Source organism: Crassostrea angulata, chromosome 6 (genome assembly GCF_025612915.1).
Source record: "Crassostrea angulata isolate pt1a10 chromosome 6, ASM2561291v2, whole genome shotgun sequence".
Lineage (NCBI taxonomy): Eukaryota > Metazoa > Mollusca > Bivalvia > Ostreida > Ostreidae > Magallana > Magallana angulata.
In genome coordinates, this window is record NC_069116.1 from 55,327,458 (window position 1) to 55,349,519 (window position 22,062).

At 35.0% G+C, this 22,062-nt stretch overlaps 3 protein-coding genes across 3 annotated transcripts; 2 read left to right on the plus strand and 1 right to left on the minus strand.

The window, feature by feature from the left end:
• The first annotated feature begins 2,335 nt into the window (after window positions 1-2,335).
• LOC128190142 (uncharacterized) lies at window positions 2,336-15,105 on the plus strand. The gene is made up of 23 exons (XM_052862059.1): window positions 2,336-2,440; window positions 2,640-2,750; window positions 5,813-5,944; window positions 6,183-6,296; window positions 6,666-6,785; window positions 7,072-7,185; window positions 8,584-8,874; window positions 9,037-9,255; window positions 9,560-9,703; window positions 9,835-9,954; window positions 10,058-10,195; window positions 10,286-10,405; window positions 10,697-10,813; window positions 11,021-11,152; window positions 11,337-11,456; window positions 11,579-11,704; window positions 12,224-12,349; window positions 12,505-12,624; window positions 12,899-13,030; window positions 13,734-13,859; window positions 14,336-14,458; window positions 14,631-14,765; window positions 14,849-15,105. Exons 2-23 carry the CDS (start codon window positions 2,666-2,668, stop codon window positions 14,980-14,982), a joined length of 2,988 nt encoding a protein of 995 aa, XP_052718019.1. The 5' UTR covers window positions 2,336-2,440; window positions 2,640-2,665; the 3' UTR covers window positions 14,983-15,105.
• Window positions 15,106-15,162: 57 nt separating this feature from the next.
• On the minus strand, window positions 15,163-19,080 carry LOC128187611 (hemocyte protein-glutamine gamma-glutamyltransferase-like). Its single transcript, XM_052858021.1, has 8 exons — window positions 19,071-19,080; window positions 18,246-18,408; window positions 18,043-18,146; window positions 17,889-17,968; window positions 17,373-17,577; window positions 16,817-16,977; window positions 16,175-16,314; window positions 15,163-15,679 (listed from the first exon to the last, which is right to left on the minus strand). The coding sequence occupies exons 1-8, from the start codon at window positions 19,078-19,080 to the stop codon at window positions 15,502-15,504; spliced, it is 1,041 nt and encodes a 346-aa protein (XP_052713981.1). The 3' UTR covers window positions 15,163-15,501.
• A 61-nt stretch (window positions 19,081-19,141) lies between these two features.
• On the plus strand, window positions 19,142-22,042 carry LOC128190144 (uncharacterized). Its single transcript, XM_052862061.1, has 7 exons — window positions 19,142-19,286; window positions 19,442-19,561; window positions 19,836-19,967; window positions 20,671-20,796; window positions 21,273-21,395; window positions 21,568-21,702; window positions 21,786-22,042. The coding sequence occupies exons 1-7, from the start codon at window positions 19,268-19,270 to the stop codon at window positions 21,917-21,919; spliced, it is 789 nt and encodes a 262-aa protein (XP_052718021.1). The 5' UTR covers window positions 19,142-19,267; the 3' UTR covers window positions 21,920-22,042.
• The last annotated feature ends 20 nt before the right edge of the window (window positions 22,043-22,062 follow it).

The window sequence follows — 22,062 nt, forward strand, 5'->3', positions numbered from 1 at the left end:
TAATCTAAGTACTAAAACTACAAATAGTACTTTAATTTTCACATGTCAAATGAATATTGATATTTGGTAAATTCATAATGACTATTTTTGGAAAATGAACTGTGTAAAAGATATTTTGGAAAGAATTCAGGGTATTTCTAGTATCCATAAGTGGGATGAACCAGGGTAAGATATTTGTAGGATCGGACAATTCCTGTTTTAAGCGCACTGGCATTGTTGGCGGCGAGAAACTCCCTTCAAACTGTAGTTTTATTTCTTGGCGGTTTTTTTTTCAATTTGTGTAACTGTCATAAATTTCTTCGATTATTTGTGTAAATGTACTTGTTTGTTTTCCCTACCACGTGACACAGTCCTGAACAATAAGGTTTACGCTTTCTTTAAATGCGTAGATTTACAGATAAAAACACAAGGAGATAATTTTAATTATTTCTTCCCTTTGTCAAACAATGTATGCTTATTGTCGGATCCAGATACACAAAGGGTTCTCAACCAATATATTTACATCCAATAAGTATTTTTTTCCTTTTTTTTCATGACAATACGAACCCCGCAGACGTGCATGTTGTTCGCCACGCATGGAGAATTTGCTTCTCCATATATGAAACGTTCAGATCGACCGTAATGATAATTTACACTGCTGAAAAATTTACATAACACGCCGACGCGGGTTATGTTATATTATTATTTTCCTGCAAAGCTTTAGCTACCTTCATACTGCGCTTCTAAAATGAAGACTCACTACTGACAGTATTTCTGAGAATGGGGGGGGATTCCTTCCCACTCCCTGGATCTACCGCCGACATCTTCCACACTCTATGTTCATGTTCGTCTTCAGAAACAACGTTCTGTTAAGAATAATATACATTTGATTTCTTTTTTTGCAATAGTATTTTTTTTACTTCTGGTTTATGAATAGTCATATAACTTTTCGGAAGGCAATTTGTTGATGTGGTTTGTAGTGTTTTGACGCAATTGCAGCTTTTAGTAAAAATGATTGGTCAAAATTGACTGTAAACATGAGACGTTACGTGTAAAACTCGGAAATAAACAATCTTTTATGATGGTTATGGTTAGTCTATCTTAGAAAATAGTACCTGCAATGCACGTGAATTTTCTTGGAATTTTCATCCTACCATAAATAGTAAAATACTGAATCAAAAGAAAATGATTGCTACGCTGACGTATATAAAATTTCATAAAGAATCACGAAATGTTAAAAGTACATATATTGCACGTATAAAATTACTGTTGAATTCAGCTGCAAAAGTACATGATGAAGTGCAAAAAAGTGTGCACTTTTTCAATGTTTAAACAACGGTATTAGAATTCCATTTACGTAAAGGCCCTTTATAAACACAAGTTATCGCCTTTCAGAGAATCGTATTTCATTAAGTTGTAAAAGGGCAGATTACTTTATCTATAAGAACCGTGGAACTAGACTTTTCTGATTGTGCATTTGAGCGTCCTTTGAACTGAGTCAATTAAAAATTAAGAAATATTGTGTCCTTGCGTGAAATTTTCGTATTTATATGAATAATCAAAAGTCTTCATGGACGCTATACTTTCCCAAATAACTTACCTTGTATTTGTGCTACAAAACAAATTCATTATTTTATCTAAATATTCTTGTTTTATGATAAATTTGACAAATAAATATAAAATGAAAATCATCAACAATCTCCTCTCAGTTACATAAATCACATTTCATATTACATGCATGCAATATCAATACTTGTTGCTAGATATCACACCTTCCTGTTTTGATCTATTTAAAGTCACGTGACGATCATTTAGAATGTGCTCATCGATCCCCTTCAACTTAACCTGAAATTCGAATATTAATTCATAGAACACGTAAACACTCTTTTTGTGACGAGCGATATCACTAGTACATGTAACAGTCGGTTTAAAAATTGTGTGCAGTCTATTAATTCATATATACAATGTATCATACCTATATAATTACATTTTTTCGTGAACTGATAGTGATGTTAGTGTTTAAGCAAGAAACTTGCAACATAATATTTAAAAGACGATGAGGTCAACCCAGAAATAAGAAAAAGTGTACTTGATTTCTTACCAAAATGTTTACGCAAAGAACTTAACTTAAATAATAAGATCACATGGCGCCTCATCATCAATTATGCCTTTCAGACACATGTAAATATAAAGAATAATACCTGGTTAATTGATTTAGAGATGGCCTTAAAAAGTTGTCAGTAGCTGGTATTGTATATTGACCAAGCCCTAATGGCGACCACTTAGGTTGGAAACAGCTGGTTGCGCGTCGACTTAAGAGATGTGGATGGAGGAATCGATTAAATATAAAAAATGATATCAAAACGCCTCTGAAGGAATTATTGCTTGGGTGTCGGATTAACGCTAAGACAGGACAGGAATCGCGGGCCGAGTAATTAAATCTTTTTGTGTGTATTCAAAGGTCAGTAAAAGATATTAAAGTCAAATTAGCAAATGAAGAAAATATTTAACTGCTTATATTATGTAATTGAACATAAAGCTTTTTTACGCTTCTTAGCAGAGCAGGACATTTAAATACGCGTTCCTACATCGTTAATTGATTTATAATGTGTTATAACTTTTTCTTTCACAAATAACACGATTTTGGTACATTTCCATAGAATGATGCTGTAATAAGGCCTCGGAAATGACAATTCTGCTATGGCTGATGGTCAGTGTCAGCTATAGTGCAGCACTACCAAGTAATCCCATTGACTTCCTCAGCGGCAAGGGTAAGCTGGATTTTTATTTTCATCTTAAAACTTGGAAATTGGGGTGATATTTTTAAAAAGAAAAAACTTTTATTCTTGTGACGCTTTACTTACAATTGAAAGCAAGAAACTCTAATTACGCTTTTTTCTGCCATGAAACAAATGACAATACGTTGGAAAAACTTATAGAACTTCCAAATCAATTCTGATACTGGGTATTCAATAAGTCACAATATGTTTATTGGTTACTTTTAACAGTGAAACAACTTAGTAGCTGTACGCTTAATCAGTTATTACTATTTTGTCTGATATGTTTCGAAGTATTTATGGGGTTGATTTCTTTTTTTACCTGTAGGAGTTTAAAAACTATCTATAGACAGGAAAGACTGGAAACATAATGTTTGAATCTCGATCTACCCTCAAATTACTTTAATTTTGTATATGCACAGTCAACCAATAACACCAATCAAAGTTATAAGTTTACTACTTTGTAGTAACTACTAGTATTTATGTTTGTATATATACATTTGTCATGTTGTAAATTTTGAATTTCCTGGATGAGTGTAAATACAAAATTTACAAAATGACAACCAGCCAGTAAATTTAAAATTAACAACCTGACACATAGGCGCTCTCTTTTTGTATTCCTTATAACTATTAGCTGCAACTATAACTCAGTAAATGCAACATCTTAATGAAAAATTTAACAAACAAATAAAAACCCAATAAATTTTGTCATTGCTTAAGTATGTAATTAACTATATAATTTGCCCAAAGAATATTAAAAAAGAATGAAGCTAAATCCTTAATTTCACAACAACAACCCCGAAAGATGTTTGCATACTCTTCAACATGTCAGAGAATAGTTCCTTTCATATTTAGAATTTTAGTATTTGTAAAAACAAGACCTTTTTGAAATACTAAAAAGACATGCGGGCAAATAGTTCCAGAGCTTTATGTACCCCTACAGGGCACCTGTTTTTTCATAAGATAATACAATGTATTGAAAAATAAAATTTTAAATTTTAGAAAAGCAAAAGGTTATTCTAGTTTTGAATGACACTAACCACGGGAGAAATGAATAAAAGATGTTCATATTTAATATTTTTATACTTCTAGTGTATTACGATCTCAAGCATATCATTGCAAACTACCTAAACATTACCTATAAATTCAATAAAAATCAGGAAAAATGTATAATCTGCATTTACCCTCATCATGTACAACAGATCTCGAAAGAGGGATATTTTATATATTATAAAAATACTTACAGTCTGTAATTCAAAAACGCAAGATACATGGGTATACAAGCTATCGTGATGACGCCCAAATAGAATTGATTCGGCCTACTTCTCTTGGCTCTATAACGAACATTGAAATAATCAAAATATGAAAGAAAAAGAGAATCTTTTAGTTGTTTTTAAAAGTTCATTTACATGTCATTGGGGAATCTGTTTTATAAAAAAATATTGATTTTTCCCTCGATAGGTTATCAAGTTCAAGAACAACGCCAGTTTTGTTTAATTTATTTACAAACTTGTACATTTTTTTTTTCAACATTGTAATATATTTACATCCACCGAGTATGATTCACTCTATTTCTTACGAAAATTGATTGCAATTCATAGCTTTATTAAAACCGACAGTACTTTTATCTACACGCCCCGTTTTTCGACTGGTCGAAACATTTGGTCGGCGACCTAAGAGAAAACACGCGCTGCACGAAATAATCATGATGTCAGTTGCTATGATAGACGGATTGGCTGTCTCTTTTATCTAACGTACTGATGTACATTAGCAAAAATTTAGTTAATTTAACTTACTTTTTATGTTCAATTTATTAATTTGTTTTTTAAAAAAATGTAAATATAAACAATAAAATGTTTTCTTTAACGTTATAAGACGTAATTGATAGATAAATGCGTAAGCAAAAACATATTTGGTGAGATTTTCTCCACGAAAGTGTAAAGAAGCCAATCGGAATAGAGCATGAATTTATTCATGATAACGAGAAGAGTTCAGAGGGGTGGTCCATGCATGGAATTATCATCAGGGTTGACAGAGTTTATAGACATGCGCTGTTTTATTTTCCTTTTGTATGTATGAGAGATATTTCCTGAAAATTGCAGATAAAAAGAAGTAAAATTAAGATTTTATATTCCGTTAGAAAACTACATTAATACAAGTTTATGTGTTTATATGACTCTTTGGGGCTGGGCGAGGAAATGCCGTTTTTATCAAGGTAAGGTGCTGAGATATAATTGATTCTCAGCAGTCAACTTACCTAGCAATAATCCCCCATAAAAGATATCTTTGCTGATATTTATTGTTTGCCAGCTTGCGCTGTAAAATATCTATAAGCAATTCCCTGGAGTAATCTGTTTTTATGTGTCATCTTTAAGCTTATGGTTAATATCAAGCCTTAAGACATGTTTTCTGATTTCCTTGCTTAAACATAAGGATTGAGGATCAGGGCGGAAGGGAGAGAGGGTTGGGGGAGAGCGGGAGGGGGTGTCTGTACTCCGCTTCTCTCTGGAAAATGAAAACATATTCAATTGCATGCCTATACATGTATATAAATCAGTACTGATTAAAAGAAAGTATTTTTTTTTCATTATGAAAAACATGCATAGTGCGTGTAAACATGTAAAATGATCCACTGTAATATCCAATTGGGATAAAAGAGGCTTATGAGTAATGATCTTGATAGTTACTGAAAAAAGCCGCCTATATATGGATTGTCCACGTCTTTATGAAAGATTTTGAGAGAAGAATGAGTAAAGTAGTGACAGCAACCTCGACACAAAATCAATCAAATATTAATGTTAAGAACTTTATTATTATATTGATATTGAATATATAAACCTCTGAATTTTTTTTTATGTCGCTTTTGTAAATGTGTTATTTCTACATTATTTTAACATATTGTTCGCTAGATTTCATTTGCAGCATTTACTCAATTAATTTCAGCACTGTTAAAATGAAAATTTCTTTGGCTGATAATAGATCTTTTTGGGGAAAAATCTTTGACTTTTTGGCTTTTGGACCCATGTAGACTTGTGTGTCTTTCAATGAAATTGTAGGCGACTGTAAGCCGATCTGTCCGTGTTTGATGGACGGCATCAACTATGACCACGGCGAGCGGTGGAAGAAACAGGGCCAGCCATGCACCGTGTATGAATGTGTCAACGGATTCTACAGACCGATCAAAGAAGGTCCAAACTCGTTTACATTTTATAGAAAGAAAGTCTCTGTATTAACCCTGCCATGTCCAAACCAATATTAATGTATATTTTAAGGGAAAAGTTTGCCTTAAAAGTAACCGTAAAAATCTTACTTAAAAAAGAACGACAAAAACGTACGAGCGTAATGGTAAATTGCTGAAATAAAAGATTTATCTAATTTATCAAGTATGTTCTTTCAAATTTCTGAGTAATCACGTGCGATGTTCAGGTTGTGAGTTTAAAGGTAAATGCAAAAACACGAACACTACTTGGACCGAGAAGTGCTTCACCTACCAGTGTTACACCAGGGATGAGATGTCACACTACTCTCTAGTGGAGGGAGGTAAGGTTAGCCTGCATTCATGATTTTAATTAAAAATTAGATAATCTTTGGTATCTTTTGGCAAGTCCCAGAAATGGAACCAATTTTGATACAATGTGATTTAATCAATTTTAATTTAACAATTTAATAAATCAATAAATTCAATATTAAACTATGTTAGAAACTCGAAAGATTGCTCTCAATCAAATTAAAGAGTATGACGTCAGTAAATGAGGTTTCGCTCTTAAAGATGGAGATGTCCGATATGGTCTATCCTAAAATAATCCTTGCATTGCGGCTTATCTGAAAAATAAATACCGTTAAACAATGTCAACATGTTTTCATAATTCATTTTTTCTTAACACTTTGTTTGAATTACCCATATGACAGGTTGCTTAGATTCCTACGGTAACTGTCGCACTGTGGGGGAAAGATTCTATGAAAACTGCGACACTGTTGAGTGTCAAATTGTGAATGGTTCCTGCTACCATTTGGTAATTCTGTCAAAAGGTAAAGAGAAAATATTAATCTATGTTTTGTTAACGAGATTCTATTGCGTTGTTGTATTTTACAACAGCCGAACTAAGAGTTTGATCAATTTTATTTTACATGATGTGGGACTAAAGCATATATCAAATAATGCATGCAAATAAATAAACATCCATGGAGTTTATCTTGCTGTTAATTCTCGATGTGTTCTGATGTCCAAAGATAGGACAGAGAACCTGTCTCGCTGTCCAAAGTGAGGACAAAGTACCTGTTTCAAAGTAAGGACAGGGCACCTGTCTCGTTGTAGGCTGTACGTTTGAGGGAGAATGTCGGGCACTGAACTCCTTCTGGCATGACGGATGTTCCGTGTACCAGTGTATGGAGACGTCCAACGCCGTCACCTACCAGAAGCTTACCAATGGTGAGTAAAAATCAATGTAAACTTACCATTGAATAAACTTACCAATGGTGAGTAAAAATCAATGTAAACTTACCATTGAATAAACTTATCTATGGTGAGTAAAAATCAATGTAAACTTCCCAATAAGCTTACCAATAGTGGGTAAAAATCAATGTAAACTTCCCAATAATAAGTGGAAAAAACATAAGCTTACCAATAGTAAGAATAATAATTCGAACTTACCAATGGTAAGAATATAAACGATTTATAGCTGATGATATGGCTTGTCTAGTGTTTTTTTTGGCATTTTTATTTCAAATTCTATTTATTGCTGCTTTTTGGTAAGCTTCAGGTCTGTATCTCTCGGTAAGTCATTAAATTCAATTTTTTCAGACCGGGAGCTACAGACCTGCAGCTTTCTTTTGATAAACTATATATCAAAAAATTTGATAAATATGATATTAGGTAAAAACTTGAACATTTTCTTGGAAGGAATCCATAAAAAAGATGGGTGGATAAGGCGTGTAAAATGCCCATACGCGGTCGGACAAGCTACTAAAAAATTAAAGTATCAACAAATCTGATGGGTTTTTTAAAATCATTTAAAACAATATATATTTAACGAATCATTGATTTGTAACCTGTAGGTATGTTCAATACTTGGAATATGTTGACTCAAACAGGCGTATACGTATCAAAACCTGCAAATATTGTCATTTTTTAGTACTTCAAGGCATTTTCTTTTATAGAGTGGGTCTGTGCTCCATATTTTTCTCATAGTCTAATTAAGGTATATTGGAAAACAAACCGATTTCAATCAACAAAAACGTGGAGAGATGACCCACTATACATTAAAAATATCATTTTGTATCCCAACAACTGAACGTATTGAAAAAATAATACAAGTCCGGTAATTCGTGACCTTAGTCACACATAATATTTAAAAAGCCGCCTTTGTTGTGTCTGAAATGGCTCAGTGGTTAGAGTACCTGGCATAAGCTAACCTCATATATCTAGGGTTTTTATGTTACGGGTTCGATGCCACCAAAATTTCCGACAATATTTTTTTTTCTTATTTTTTGTTAAATATATTAAAAACTGACTATAGTTAGAAATTTTGCTTTTGCAAAGTTGTATTATAATATATATGAATAGATTCAATTGGGGAAAAATAAATTTAAAATTGTATTTCACTACTAAATCAAATGGGCATTTGCGCCATCTTATTCCCCCATCTTCTTTCAGTTCATTTTAGTCCCTTCACCACTAGAGATCAATCTACTGAAACATGTATATTATGTAATTCTAGAGCTCATTAGATTGATTCTGGCAATGTAATGAACACTTAATCCATGCACTATTAAACACAACCCACTCAATCTTGCATGGAATTTAAACACAATATCGTCTATGTTGTAGAGGTCATGTACTGGCCAAAGGGGCCTTACGGATTATTGATGGCGGACAGTGGTTGCCCCAGTAACGACATGCCGACAGCTTGGAGCAACGGAAGCCGGCTTCACTACAGTAACGGCAACTCCATGCCCTCGTTCTCGTTCCATCTCTATGGCAACTACTCCAGGATCCTGTTCCAGCACCACTTCTGCATCCACGACCACGCGGGCGACCCCTTCTCGATGCCTCGCTATCAAACGTACTGGGAAGAGGGGAAATACTGTATATTCCGAGTCTCCGGCCAATGCCCAAATGGTGACATTGTTTTATAATCGAAGAAAATTTAATGCATACCCTGACACTCAAAAATATTAAAACCACCAAGGCAAACTTATCAAAAAAATATTGTTCATTGAAATTCGTAATACATGTATGTAGATGGTAAATAACAAAATATTATTTTCCTTAACGTAACAGAATTTCATGAAGGGTTTATTCTGATGGACGATTTGAATGGATTAGAGTTTATGCAGAGTGTGAATGGATCGGTACCAGATGGGGTTTATGAAAAAGACACGGGGTTCTTCTTCTGTTGCCGATCTGACGGTGACGTGGAAACACCGATAGTTTTGCCCAAAGATCAACCATTCGTTTTGTTTATGGCCAATGGTAGTACGGAATGCCAGTCGGTGCGGGGTAAGCTACCGCTGACATCATCATATTGTAGCTCTTGGCATGTCTATTCAAAGTTCTTTCTTTATACGTTTGAGAAATTGTTATAGTCTAGATAAAACCAATGAGCGTACAATAACTAATTCCTTTAAAAAGTGAATCAAATTGAATATCAGCTCAAAAGAAATTGTTCCTTCTTCTTTTGTAATAGATAAAAACTCATCGCCGACAGTAAGACACAGTTTCATTGTTGTGTATGTTGTCTTAATTGTTTTTTGGTGTTTTTGTTGTTGTTTTTTTCCCCCAATTGTGATTTGTTTACATAAAGGCATGCTTCACGAGCTGGAGTTTTTTCTGTTTGATGATGAGAATGTAAACACAAAAGTAGCCCAGAACGGTTCTCTACCGGAAGTAAAGCGTGGAACCAACAACACCGTCATCTATTTCTGCTACTACACCCCCATAACATGTGGTAAACTTTTGTCCTTAAATTTCCATTGTTCTACTCTACATGTAAAAGAGATTGCTGTCAATTTTGTAATCATTTTTTAATCAAAATTTTGAAACTATCATCAAAATCTCAAAACAAACAAATTATTTTAGGCTGTGAAGATGAAGACGGAAACATGATACAAGTGGGGGAAAATGTGACCAAAAGCTGCGTTTTGTATAACTGTGAAAGCTACCAAAACAATCTTCGTTACCTCAAAGTCCTACAGGGCGGTAAATAAAACAGTACCTTGCAACATTGCAATAACGAAATATTTTGTTTGTAGAAGCTATTGCCATTTGGTTAATTTTTGCTTTTTTAACTGGACAAGATTAGGCTGTCAGTGGAACGGGAAGTGTGTACCAGAGAATACCACATGGACGGAGGAAAAAGGTGGTATGTGTACCCGGTACAAATGTCAGAAAGAGAAAGACGGACCATATCCCAAGTACAAGGTTAAAAAAGAACACGAAGGCAAGCCGTTTGTTATTTATCTGATATTAAGAATAAATAGAGATAGACTTAATTAAGGAGTTTGTATTGATGGTTCCCTGTCTTTGACAGGTTGTATGGACGATAGCACATGTCGAGGTCTTGGATTTAGCAAAAGACGCGGATGTTATGAACTGCAGTGCAGGATGCACCCACAAGTACACAGACCATACTATAAGCTAGTCCGTGCTGGTATGTCGACAATGGCTTTGGGTTATTTTTTACAAGGGGATGTTACATGTAGATTCGATTAAGAGAATTTTAAAAAAAAGCAAATGTGCAAAACTTACTCGTTTTACGAAGAACCAAATAAACATGAAAATCATTTTGGACATTTTTGCTTTTTAATAATCTCGTGGCAAACGTATCATAGTGTGTATAGAAATCGGTTTATGTAGTACAAACAACAGGTCTTTAGCAACATATGTAATGTTTCTTTGTGATGAAGTGTACGGATTGAACTAACCAGTGAGTAACATGTAGGTTGTAGTGACGGAATGGGCGGATGTCTGGCCATCAATACCACAAAGGTCATGAACTGCGTCACGTATCGATGTGAGCAACATTCCTCCAACTGCGGTCTCGACTTCTACAAAGGGGGTAAAGTTACACTCACGTCACATAACGCATTGATTAACCACTAGAGCAGAAGAATGTTTCCTTTAGAATTAGTTTTAGTAGAGAACAGTAATGTTTGCATAGAATCTGTTCAATGGTTGTTGCGAATGGATTTGTAACCTTTAAGTTCACTGGCTTCAAAATAACACGACGGATCAAAAGCAATATGATGCTTTGCTTCATCAACAGGATGTAATGAAGGCGGGAAATGCCATGACATCAACAGCACGTGGAAAAGCCAAAGCTGTCATGTGATGAACTGTACTTTGACAACATCTGGATCAGGAAATCTGAAAATAAAGACGAACATAAAGAAATATGGTAATATCATATAATATCACTCATACTACAATAACTTCGCATTCATCTTTATTCACGTATTTGACATTACATTGCCAAGTACAGCTTCTATGTTCAAATTAACTTCAACTGCATGGTCTCAAATTTGTGAAAGCAATTAAAAACTATCAGATTGCACTGCAAGTTTGGGTTATTTTACCTCCAGCGTGCAAATTTAATGGTAGATGTTATAAAGAAGGAGAACAAATGGACAGAGACTGTGTAAAAAGACAATGTAAAGTTGACAGGAAAAAGAAAATGGTTATGATGGACGTCATTCATGCAGGTAAAATCTCAATCTCTCTCTCTCTCTCTCTCTCTCTCTCTCTCTCTCTCTCTCTCTCTCTCTCTCTCTGAGAAATGGATAGACGACGTATTCTTAAATATAATGTATGTCTTTTAAACCAGACTGTAAAGTGAACGGTAAGTGTGTCCCAGTAAATGGAACCTACAAAGATGGCTGTTCCATCAAGCGGTGCTACTGGCGTAGAAACGGAAACGTCTATAGTTCTGGCAGCGAAATCGTGGAATTTGGTAAGTTCTTGAAAATATACTATAAGGATACTGATCGAAAATATGTTTACAAATCTGCCAAGAATATATTTGGTTAACCATTCAACTTTTCACTAAAATGGGAATGAAAAGACAAATACATGTAGTTAACACTATAAAAAGTGGGTTTAGAAAAGTATTATCAGGTTTCTCTCGGTACAAAAATTAAATGTAAATATTTTAGCGGTCAGTACTGCTTATTCCAATGCAGATGAGATTGTGGAGAAAAATGGTTGTCATCATTTAACAGCTAATTAGCCTTTAAATGGAAATACGACAGTAAACATGTTGTTTTGGCTATTCATAGTGAACATATAGTAACTCTCTTAAAATTAATCCTGTTCGTTTGTATCATGTCTTCCTTTTTTTCGCGAGATACAGAATTGCATGCAATGTTAATGGGAGGTTTACCGAGTGTCATGTGATCTAATTTTAACCAATAAAATTGTGTAAATTAAACATGATACTAAAACGTGGCTTACTTGATTTTGTATCCATAAGGCTGCAAGTGGAAGGACGGATGTATAAACGAGACCGAGATCAGACAGTTTGACTGTACGCACTACGTCTGTCGTGTCTTCAAGAAGGGACAGTTCAGGCGCTCCGAGATGGCCGTCTACAGTCAAGGTCTGAACAGAGAGGGATAACACTAATTAGACTTTCAAACAAAAATAACCAAAAGAGGTCATCTCTAAAGTAGGAATCAGAAAAACTTCGTTGGTTTTTAATTAAATGATCTTCAAAGAGGGCTGGGAGATAATTTAATGATGGGTTTATTGCAGACTGCAAAGACAAGGACGGTAATTGTATTGCAGTGGGGAGTCAGGGCGAGGGAAAGAACTGTAACAACATCAGGTGTGTGTCCAACAATGGCAGAGCGGAGCTGAAGAACACCGCCAACGGTAGGTACAATGGTTGTGTCATTAATCTGTTATAATATCGTGAAAATGAGTGGAAAATAGGTTTTTTAAAAAATAATATGGAAGGCCAGCCGATGATCCATTTACTGATAAACGCCGATGGTTTTTAACCAAAACAATTTACGGCTTGTAAGTATTTTCAAAGCAACGTGAAGCTTACTTTAATGATAAAAAGATAATCAAAATTGATTTTTTTTATATCTCTCTTCTATATCATTTTACATGTATTATATTAATTCCTTGATATAACATACAGGATGCTTTGACAAAAATGAATGCAGAAAAGATGGTGGCAATTGGACCAACCCCGGCAATTGTGTAACCTATGGGTGTCGGATTTCAAACCAAAATGGCCGAGTCATACCCCAGATAAAAATCGTAGACGTAGGTAATGACACCCGCAACTTTGATAAACATTAATTTTTCTACTTACATTTTTACTCTATGGGATATATATGATCGGCTTTACTTAAGGAGGCTGGGTGATCAACGAATCAGATATACATGTACATCTACCTGAAATTTTGAAATATTATAAAACTTAAAGCGCAGTAAACTATACTCAATATACTAGTAGATAAATACCATGTATTTTAGTGTAAAATTTAAGGGTTTTCCATATACCTAGTATTCTTTTGCTTTATACTAAAGCTCTCCTTTTTTCTGTGGAAATTAATAAAGTCTAAATGGCCCCGACCATTCCATACTCTAAAAATACTTCGCTGTATCCATCATCCGGTAGTTAGATCACAGTTCTTTTTGACATTGGTAATTGAAGGCTGTACGGTAGGCGGGGTTCGTGTTTTGATACCTGCTTCATTCATTGACTGAGATATATCGAAGAATGTGCAATGATGGGGTTTGTGTTTTGATACATATGATTTATTCATTGTACGGTGTGCAGTGGGCAGGGTTGTGTTTTGATATCTGCTTCAGTCAATGACATTGATACATTGTAGGGTGTGCGGTGGGCGCGATTTGTGTTTGATACCTGTGCTTTATTAGATGACATTGATACATTGTAGGGTGTGCGGTGGGCGGGATTTGTGTTTGATACCTGTGCTTTATTAGATGACATTGATACATTGTAGGGTGTGCGGTGGGCGGGGTGTGTTACCGGGGAGGAGAGAAGTGGGACTCGGGCTGTCTGGAGAGGCAGTGTGTGGTCAACAGGTCCAACAAGGGATACTCTCGCTCTGTCTCAGCAAAACTACGAGGTAACAGTCATTGCCATTAATTAATCTTAAATCTTCCAGATACAATTTATTCATAAATGTACAGTTCTCATCAGGCACGATTCACATTTGAGTATTTATGTACTAGAAAAACAAAATGGTACACATTTAACACTGATCAAACTGATAAGGTCACACTTATACATGTAACAGAAACATCGCTATAACAAGGCGCTATGATATTTAGATAGTACTGTAATATATACTAGTCTTATACAAGCACATCTAAGGAAGACAAACAATATTATGTATTGCTTTGCATATCTTGATTAAAAAGATATTTAAAGGAAATAAATATGGTTTTGTTAGTCACTCAATTTGTTTCAAAAGTATACTAGTATACATGATGCATTTGTAGGTTCTTGCTTCCTGCGTAAGTAGTTTAAATAGTTCCAATGCTAGAGTATTGATATTATAATAGAACTTTTAGTTGAATTTTTCAATTTTTGTCGTACTAGGTTGTTCTGTGAATAACAAGTGTCTAGAGATTGGCTTCAAAGAAATGAGGAGTGGGTGCCTCAACTACGGCTGTATTCTGGACAAGACCTCAAATCGACCTGCCTACAAACTGCTAAAGGGAGGTAAGGAGTCTTGTTCTGGTTTAAAAAAAATAATTTGCTACTTTATAATCTAACATTAGGCTTATCATTGACAGAAATTTATATTATTCAAACTTGAATCGAAAATAAAACAAGAAATTGTTAGAATGTTATATGAAATAGTTAGATTACAACGAAAAGACACTGTTTCTAGCTTGCAGAGACTTGGACGGGAATTGCCGAGAAGTTGGCGAGGAGTGGGATTATTTGTACAAACCTAACAAAGTGTGTTTACGTCTGAAATGCGCCTATACTAAAGGGGTCTATCGTATCTCAACACAAAAACTTCGTAAGTATATCAGTGTAAAGTCTTCACAGAATTCAAGTAATGTCATAAGATGTCAATTAACGTTGTATCTTGTAAATTTGTAGTATGTAAAGACAAGAACGATAACTGTAGACAACAGGGGGAACGCGGGTTTCCGGCAGTGGTCGGAGGACGGACATACAATAACTGTGTATGCAAGGCGTACGGAATCCAGTCACGGCTAAACTGTTATCCATAGGAGTGTGCACATTCAGATGGAATCATTTTTTGACAATCATAAATTTTAAAAATTTTAAAATTAGGAAACAACCTTAACTTGCGATATTGAATGCTAGAAATAGACCGAGGTTAAGAATTGTCATCGTTATTTTCTTTATCAATGATGATATAGTGTAATTACGTGATTTAAAAACAAGCTTGGTTTGGAGTTATTTTAATCATGTAAAACGCATCTTTGATAAGATAAATATAATATGATAATGCATAATAATAACATACAAATACACAAATATATACAAATTTCCCTTTGTTATCATTGCTTTCAATTTCTTCTATAATGGTAAAACGACAAATATTTATTTCGGTTCTTTTTCTGTATCATCGCTTTAAATTAGGTTATTGATATGGACAAATTGTCAATAAAAAGTTTAGTGTTATAGTTGCTTTTGTATTTGTTTATCTAAATATCATGTACAAGAAACCCAAGTGATATGTAAAGTGGTGAGTAAAAGAATAAATGGTTAACATCATATTCTGTCTAAAAACAATGGAACAAGTGCCCATGCTTCTGTGAAGATGTCGACACCATGACATCAGCTGATCCACTGACGTTGTCTATGACGTCACTATTAAAGGTCACTGTGATCTGCTTCCGGCCAGCTGTTTTGGGGGTCATCGTCATTTCCGCTACCCATTCAGTTTTGGGTGCCACATCACTTTAGAAATCGAAATTGTAAATAACTTAAGAATATATTTAAGACCTCGCACAGCAGTACAATTGTGTTGCAATATGCAAAGAATTATAATGGTGTTTCTTCAGTCCGAGCTGGTAGCAAGACACAGTGTTAATAATGGTTAAAAAATCGATGTTTAAAAATTTCGACGCAATTGAATTAACTTCGCCTGTCTTTATTGGTAATAATCATGTTTAAAAACAAAGTTTTTAATCATGGTATGTAATGAAATAGAAAAAGTAAAGGTACAATGGCCAAGGTAAAAACATTAACATTAATTTGTTTAAATTACATGTAAGTAAATAAAGTTTGTTATACATATCTAAGCAGTTTCTTTGTATCATTTGTGTAATTTTTAACGTTCTTTGTGCTATTTTTTAAATCAAACTCCACAAATCAACAACGATTAAATCGACTGTAAAATATCTTTTAAATTGAATCGTTGCACTGTATTTGAATGATAATGCAAGTTCTGACCTGATCCTTTGGTCGAACTCTCCGTCAATACCCGGTCCATCTACACTTATAGAGCAGTTCCTCAGTATAGTATTCAATGGATTCTGGAACCTCAGGCGACATTGGAATGGCTTGTTTACCTCCACGGAAGATGAGAGAACCTACAATGATAGATAGCACATCTCTAAGTGGAATAAACCAATAGCGTGCAGGTAAGCATTCAATAATTCCGTTAGAAACTGTGTGGCCTCAAATAATAACTGATAGACAACAGTGAAGCGGGATCCAGAAATAGAGATTTCTCCAGTATCAGCACACCAATAAACAAGCTAAAACACGCTATTTATACAAAGCTTATAAATACCAGAGAATGAGAAGAAATTGCGAAAAATCGTTAACCAAATGCTGAAGTGTAGCATTACTGACAAGAAAATTGGGGTTGAAAGACTGTAGAGCTGCAGCTGCAAGCATGCAGATAGCTTGCAATTTACTGTACACACAAACGTATGCTGTTCTAATTTTCTAAAACAAGGTGATGGAATTTTGATAACTTTAGATATTGAATAGGGGAATTGTTGGTCCACAGTCTGTAAACTTGCATTTTTCAGTAGAACTAAAGTTTAAAGCTACGAAAATGATTTTTGCGACAAGCAAAACTTGTACCTCAATTTCCATTTCCGGTTTGAGAAGTCGAAATTCATCATCCCATGTGACCAACTGGCCAGTCTCTAATACCTCTGCTACCACAGAGACTTTAAAGGTCGCGTTTTCGTTGACTTTGTGCAAGTAATCGGATGCTGGAACCTCCATAGACATTTCACCGTCTGTAAAGAGTTAAAGTTTTGTTTAAGGGCCCCTTGCTCTCTGATAAGTTAGACAACTCTTTAAGGTGTAATTTGCTGTTAAAGCTTAATCACATTGTCAAGAAAAAATGCGATTTCTTGGCAGGAAATGCTGAATATCTTTTCAATCAACCTTATCAAATTTTATGTGCGTGTTTAATTAATTAAAAACTAAATAAGGAGAGAATAACTCATTATCAATCCTTTGTTTTTCCTCGGGTGTACAAAGAATCCAGTTATCTGTGCATCAATTTGTGGAGCAAATATCCGTGCTTTTATTCTGTATGTGTACATGTAAGTAATCTTTATTGAAATAGAAAACTGAATAAGACAACAAGAAATGACGTAATGAACAATATTAGTGTGAAGTAACTGACTTGATCTGGGGGACACCGGGAGCTGGTAGGATTGCTGTTTCACGATTCGGTCCCGCACCCCAGTGTACTGCACGGTCTCACACAGCATCCTGGCGCTGATGGTCCTTGTCGCGGCCCCAGTGTTGGTGAAGGAGAAACTCACGACGAAATCCTGGCCCAGAGTGACGTAGTTCCTGTCCACAAAACCGTGGAAGCGCACGTCTTCCTAGAGTATCAAATCCATTGGTAAACATGAAATGTCATTCGGTTTGATCAATTTTTTTTTATTAAAAAGGTTTACATATGATTGCGAATATGGTAAAAAAAAATTATTCAAAACTTTCATCAATTAAAATGTAAGTCATTGAGGTTTTTAGGTGGATTTTCTATTAACTGGTATTTTTAAAAGAGCTAAACTAATTTGAACTGTCTTTAATAGTCTTTTGAACACTTTTTTTCTATACATTTATACTTTGACGTTCGTTTGAATTCACTTTATTGATTTATTTTTAGAGTCGGCAAGAAAGCACTTGCCACGCTCTTTTCGTTGATGTATGGAGCTCCAGCATCTCGAGCACGACTTGCTTTCTTCACAGCCAGTCTCTCTCGTAAGGAAGCTGAAATGCAAATTTTACTTTAAAAATAAACGTTTTAACATGCATTAAAAGTGTTTTATTTAGCAGTGATGTACCATCAGGGAATTTGTATTCGTCTGTAATGTCCTCGCGGATTCTTGCTCCTCCGCCTCTCACCGGAAGTCCATCTGGAACTTTGGTGCTGATCTTTTTACCTATTCTGAAAGTCCATTGAAACATCAAATGGGCGTATATAGTTCATGAAATCGAAACAATTGTTTGGGATAGATACTTTCTTGGTTTTTAAATCGATACTCACGCTGACGGGTCAAGACTGACAATGGACCATTTTCCTCCTTCCCCTCGAGCCCACACTACTTTGTCGGCATTTACTTCCGCAAATACAAAGGGTGTATCATACAGGAGCTCGCACCTGCCTTCTTTAATGGCCTTCAATGATGCCGGACCACACTGGCTGAAACCTGAAAGTAGTAGGGTAGGTGTGATGTATTAAGACAGAAAAGATTAGTTCATTTTTTTTACAGCTGTTGAATACTTTGTAATGATGGTAAGGTTGATATAAAAGTTTTTACATATTTTTTTTTTCTCAAAATTTTGAAAAAAATGATTGTTTGGTTTCTTCAAGTACTAATTTTCATTTACGTTTTACAAATACATGTACATGTAAATGTGCTTAAATATAAACATAAGAAAGTTTCTATATATACCAGCACATGTAGATTATATCATAATCTGTAAAAATAAGCTATAACAATAACCACTGGGAAGGAAATTCAATTCCTTCCGTTATTCACTTTTAATGTTTCATATACCAGAGCTCTCCTCTTGTGGGGTGGCGTCGATGATTTGCCATCCACGGTTTCTCTCGGTACAAAAATTAAATGTAAATATTTTAGCGGTCAGTACTGCTTATTCCAATGCAGATGAGATTGTGGAGAAAAATGGTTGTCATCATTTAACAGCTAATTAGCCTTTAAATGGAAATACGACAGTAAACATGTTGTTTTGGCTATTCATAGTGAACATATAGTAACTCTCTTAAAATTAATCCTGTTCGTTTGTATCATGTCTTCCTTTTTTTCGCGAGATACAGAATTGCATGCAATGTTAATGGGAGGTTTACCGAGTGTCATGTGATCTAATTTTAACCAATAAAATTGTGTAAATTAAACATGATACTAAAACGTGGCTTACTTGATTTTGTATCCATAAGGCTGCAAGTGGAAGGACGGATGTATAAACGAGACCGAGATCAGACAGTTTGACTGTACGCACTACGTCTGTCGTGTCTTCAAGAAGGGACAGTTCAGGCGCTCCGAGATGGCCGTCTACAGTCAAGGTCTGAACAGAGAGGGATAACACTAATTAGACTTTCAAACAAAAATAACCAAAAGAGGTCATCTCTAAAGTAGGAATCAGAAAAACTTCGTTGGTTTTTAATTAAATGATCTTCAAAGAGGGCTGGGAGATAATTTAATGATGGGTTTATTGCAGACTGCAAAGACAAGGACGGTAATTGTATTGCAGTGGGGAGTCAGGGCGAGGGAAAGAACTGTAACAACATCAGGTGTGTGTCCAACAATGGCAGAGCGGAGCTGAAGAACACCGCCAACGGTAGGTACAAAGGTTGTGTCATTAATCTGTTATAATATCGTGAAAATGAGTGGAAAATAGGTTTTTTAAAAAATAATATGGAAGGCCAGCCGATGATCCATTTACTGATAAACGCCGATGGTTTTTAACCAAAACAATTTACGGCTTGTAAGTATTTTCAAAGCAACGTGAAGCTTACTTTAATGATAAAAAGATAATCAAAATTGATTTTTTTTATATCTCTCTTCTATATCATTTTACATGTATTATATTAATTCCTTGATATAACATACAGGATGCTTTGACAAAAATGAATGCAGAAAAGATGGTGGCAATTGGACCAACCCCGGCAATTGTGTAACCTATGGGTGTCGGATTTCAAACCAAAATGGCCGAGTCATACCCCAGATAAAAATCGTAGACGTAGGTAATGACACCCGCAACTTTGATAAACATTAATTTTTCTACTTACATTTTTACTCTATGGGATATATATGATCGGCTTTACTTAAGGAGGCTGGGTGATCAACGAATCAGATATACATGTACATCTACCTGAAATTTTGAAATATTATAAAACTTAAAGCGCAGTAAACTATACTCAATATACTAGTAGATAAATACCATGTATTTTAGTGTAAAATTTAAGGGTTTTCCATATACCTAGTATTCTTTTGCTTTATACTAAAGCTCTCCTTTTTTCTGTGGAAATTAATAAAGTCTAAATGGCCCCGACCATTCCATACTCTAAAAATACTTCGCTGTATCCATCATCCGGTAGTTAGATCACAGTTCTTTTTGACATTGGTAATTGAAGGCTGTACGGTAGGCGGGGTTCGTGTTTTGATACCTGCTTCATTCATTGACTGAGATATATCGAAGAATGTGCAATGATGGGGTTTGTGTTTTGATACATATGATTTATTCATTGTACGGTGTGCAGTGGGCAGGGTTGTGTTTTGATATCTGCTTCAGTCAATGACATTGATACATTGTAGGGTGTGCGGTGGGCGCGATTTGTGTTTGATACCTGTGCTTTATTAGATGACATTGATACATTGTAGGGTGTGCGGTGGGCGGGATTTGTGTTTGATACCTGTGCTTTATTAGATGACATTGATACATTGTAGGGTGTGCGGTGGGCGGGGTGTGTTACCGGGGAGGAGAGAAGTGGGACTCGGGCTGTCTGGAGAGGCAGTGTGTGGTCAACAGGTCCAACAAGGGATACTCTCGCTCTGTCTCAGCAAAACTACGAGGTAACAGTCATTGCCATTAATTAATCTTAAATCTTCCAGATACAATTTATTCATAAATGTACAGTTCTCATCAGGCACGATTCACATTTGAGTATTTATGTACTAGAAAAACAAAATGGTACACATTTAACACTGATCAAACTGATAAGGTCACACTTATACATGTAACAGAAACATCGCTATAACAAGGCGCTATGATATTTAGATAGTACTGTAATATATACTAGTCTTATACAAGCACATCTAAGGAAGACAAACAATATTATGTATTGCTTTGCATATCTTGATTAAATAGATATTTAAAGGAAATAAATATGGTTTTGTTAGTCACTCAATTTGTTTCAAAAGTATACTAGTATACATGATGCATTTGTAGGTTCTTGCTTCCTGCGTAAGTAGTTTAAATAGTTCCAATGCTAGAGTATTGATATTATAATAGAACTTTTAGTTGAATTTTTCAATTTTTGTCGTACTAGGTTGTTCTGTGAATAACAAGTGTCTAGAGATTGGCTTCAAAGAAATGAGGAGTGGGTGCCTCAACTACGGCTGTATTCTGGACAAGACCTCAAATCGACCTGCCTACAAACTGCTAAAGGGAGGTAAGGAGTCTGCTTCTGGTTTAAAAAAAATAATTTGCTACTTTATAATCTAACATTAGGCTTATCATTGACAGAAATTTATATTATTCAAACTTGAATCGAAAATAAAACAAGAAATTGTTAGAATGTTATATGAAATAGTTAGATTACAACGAAAAGACACTGTTTCTAGCTTGCAGAGACTTGGACGGGAATTGCCGAGAAGTTGGCGAGGAGTGGGATTATTTGTACAAACCTAACAAAGTGTGTTTACGTCTGAAATGCGCCTATACTAAAGGGGTCTATCGTATCTCAACACAAAAACTTCGTAAGTATATCAGTGTAAAGTCTTCACAGAATTCAAGTAATGTCATAAGATGTCAATTAACGTTGTATCTTGTAAATTTGTAGTATGTAAAGACAAGAACGATAACTGTAGACAACAGGGGGAACGCGGGTTTTCGGCAGTGGTCGGAGGACGGACATACAATAACTGTGTATGCAAGGCGTACGGAATCCAGTCACGGCTAAACTGTTATCCATAGGAGTGTGCACATTCAGATGGAATCATTTTTTGACAATCATAAATTTTAAAAATTTTAAAATTAGGAAACAACCTTAACTTGCGATATTGAATGCTAGAAATAGACCGAGGTTAAGAATTGTCATCGTTATTTTCTTTATCAAT

What these genes read in the sequence shown, in the direction of transcription:
- LOC128190142 (XM_052862059.1), top strand. Translation starts at nt 2,666, where the DNA reads ATGACAATTCTGCTATGGCTGATGGTCAGTGTCAGCTATAGTGCAGCA. An exon ending in TTTGGTAATTCTGTCAAAAG is followed by an intron (nt 6,786 to 7,071) that starts GTAAAGAGAAAA and finishes GTCTCGTTGTAG; the next exon opens with GCTGTACGTTTGAGGGAGAA. An exon ending in GCTGAAGAACACCGCCAACG is followed by an intron (nt 12,625 to 12,898) that starts GTAGGTACAATG and finishes TATAACATACAG; the next exon opens with GATGCTTTGACAAAAATGAA.
- LOC128187611 (XM_052858021.1), bottom strand. An exon ending in CCCGGTGTCCCCCAGATCAA is followed by an intron (nt 16,978 to 17,372) that starts GTCAGTTACTTC and finishes AACTCTTTACAG; the next exon opens with ACGGTGAAATGTCTATGGAG. An exon ending in AACCGGAAATGGAAATTGAG is followed by an intron (nt 16,315 to 16,816) that starts GTACAAGTTTTG and finishes CTATCATTGTAG; the next exon opens with GTTCTCTCATCTTCCGTGGA.
- LOC128190144 (XM_052862061.1), top strand. An exon ending in TGTCTCAGCAAAACTACGAG is followed by an intron (nt 20,797 to 21,272) that starts GTAACAGTCATT and finishes TTGTCGTACTAG; the next exon opens with GTTGTTCTGTGAATAACAAG. An exon ending in CTACAAACTGCTAAAGGGAG is followed by an intron (nt 21,396 to 21,567) that starts GTAAGGAGTCTG and finishes CACTGTTTCTAG; the next exon opens with CTTGCAGAGACTTGGACGGG.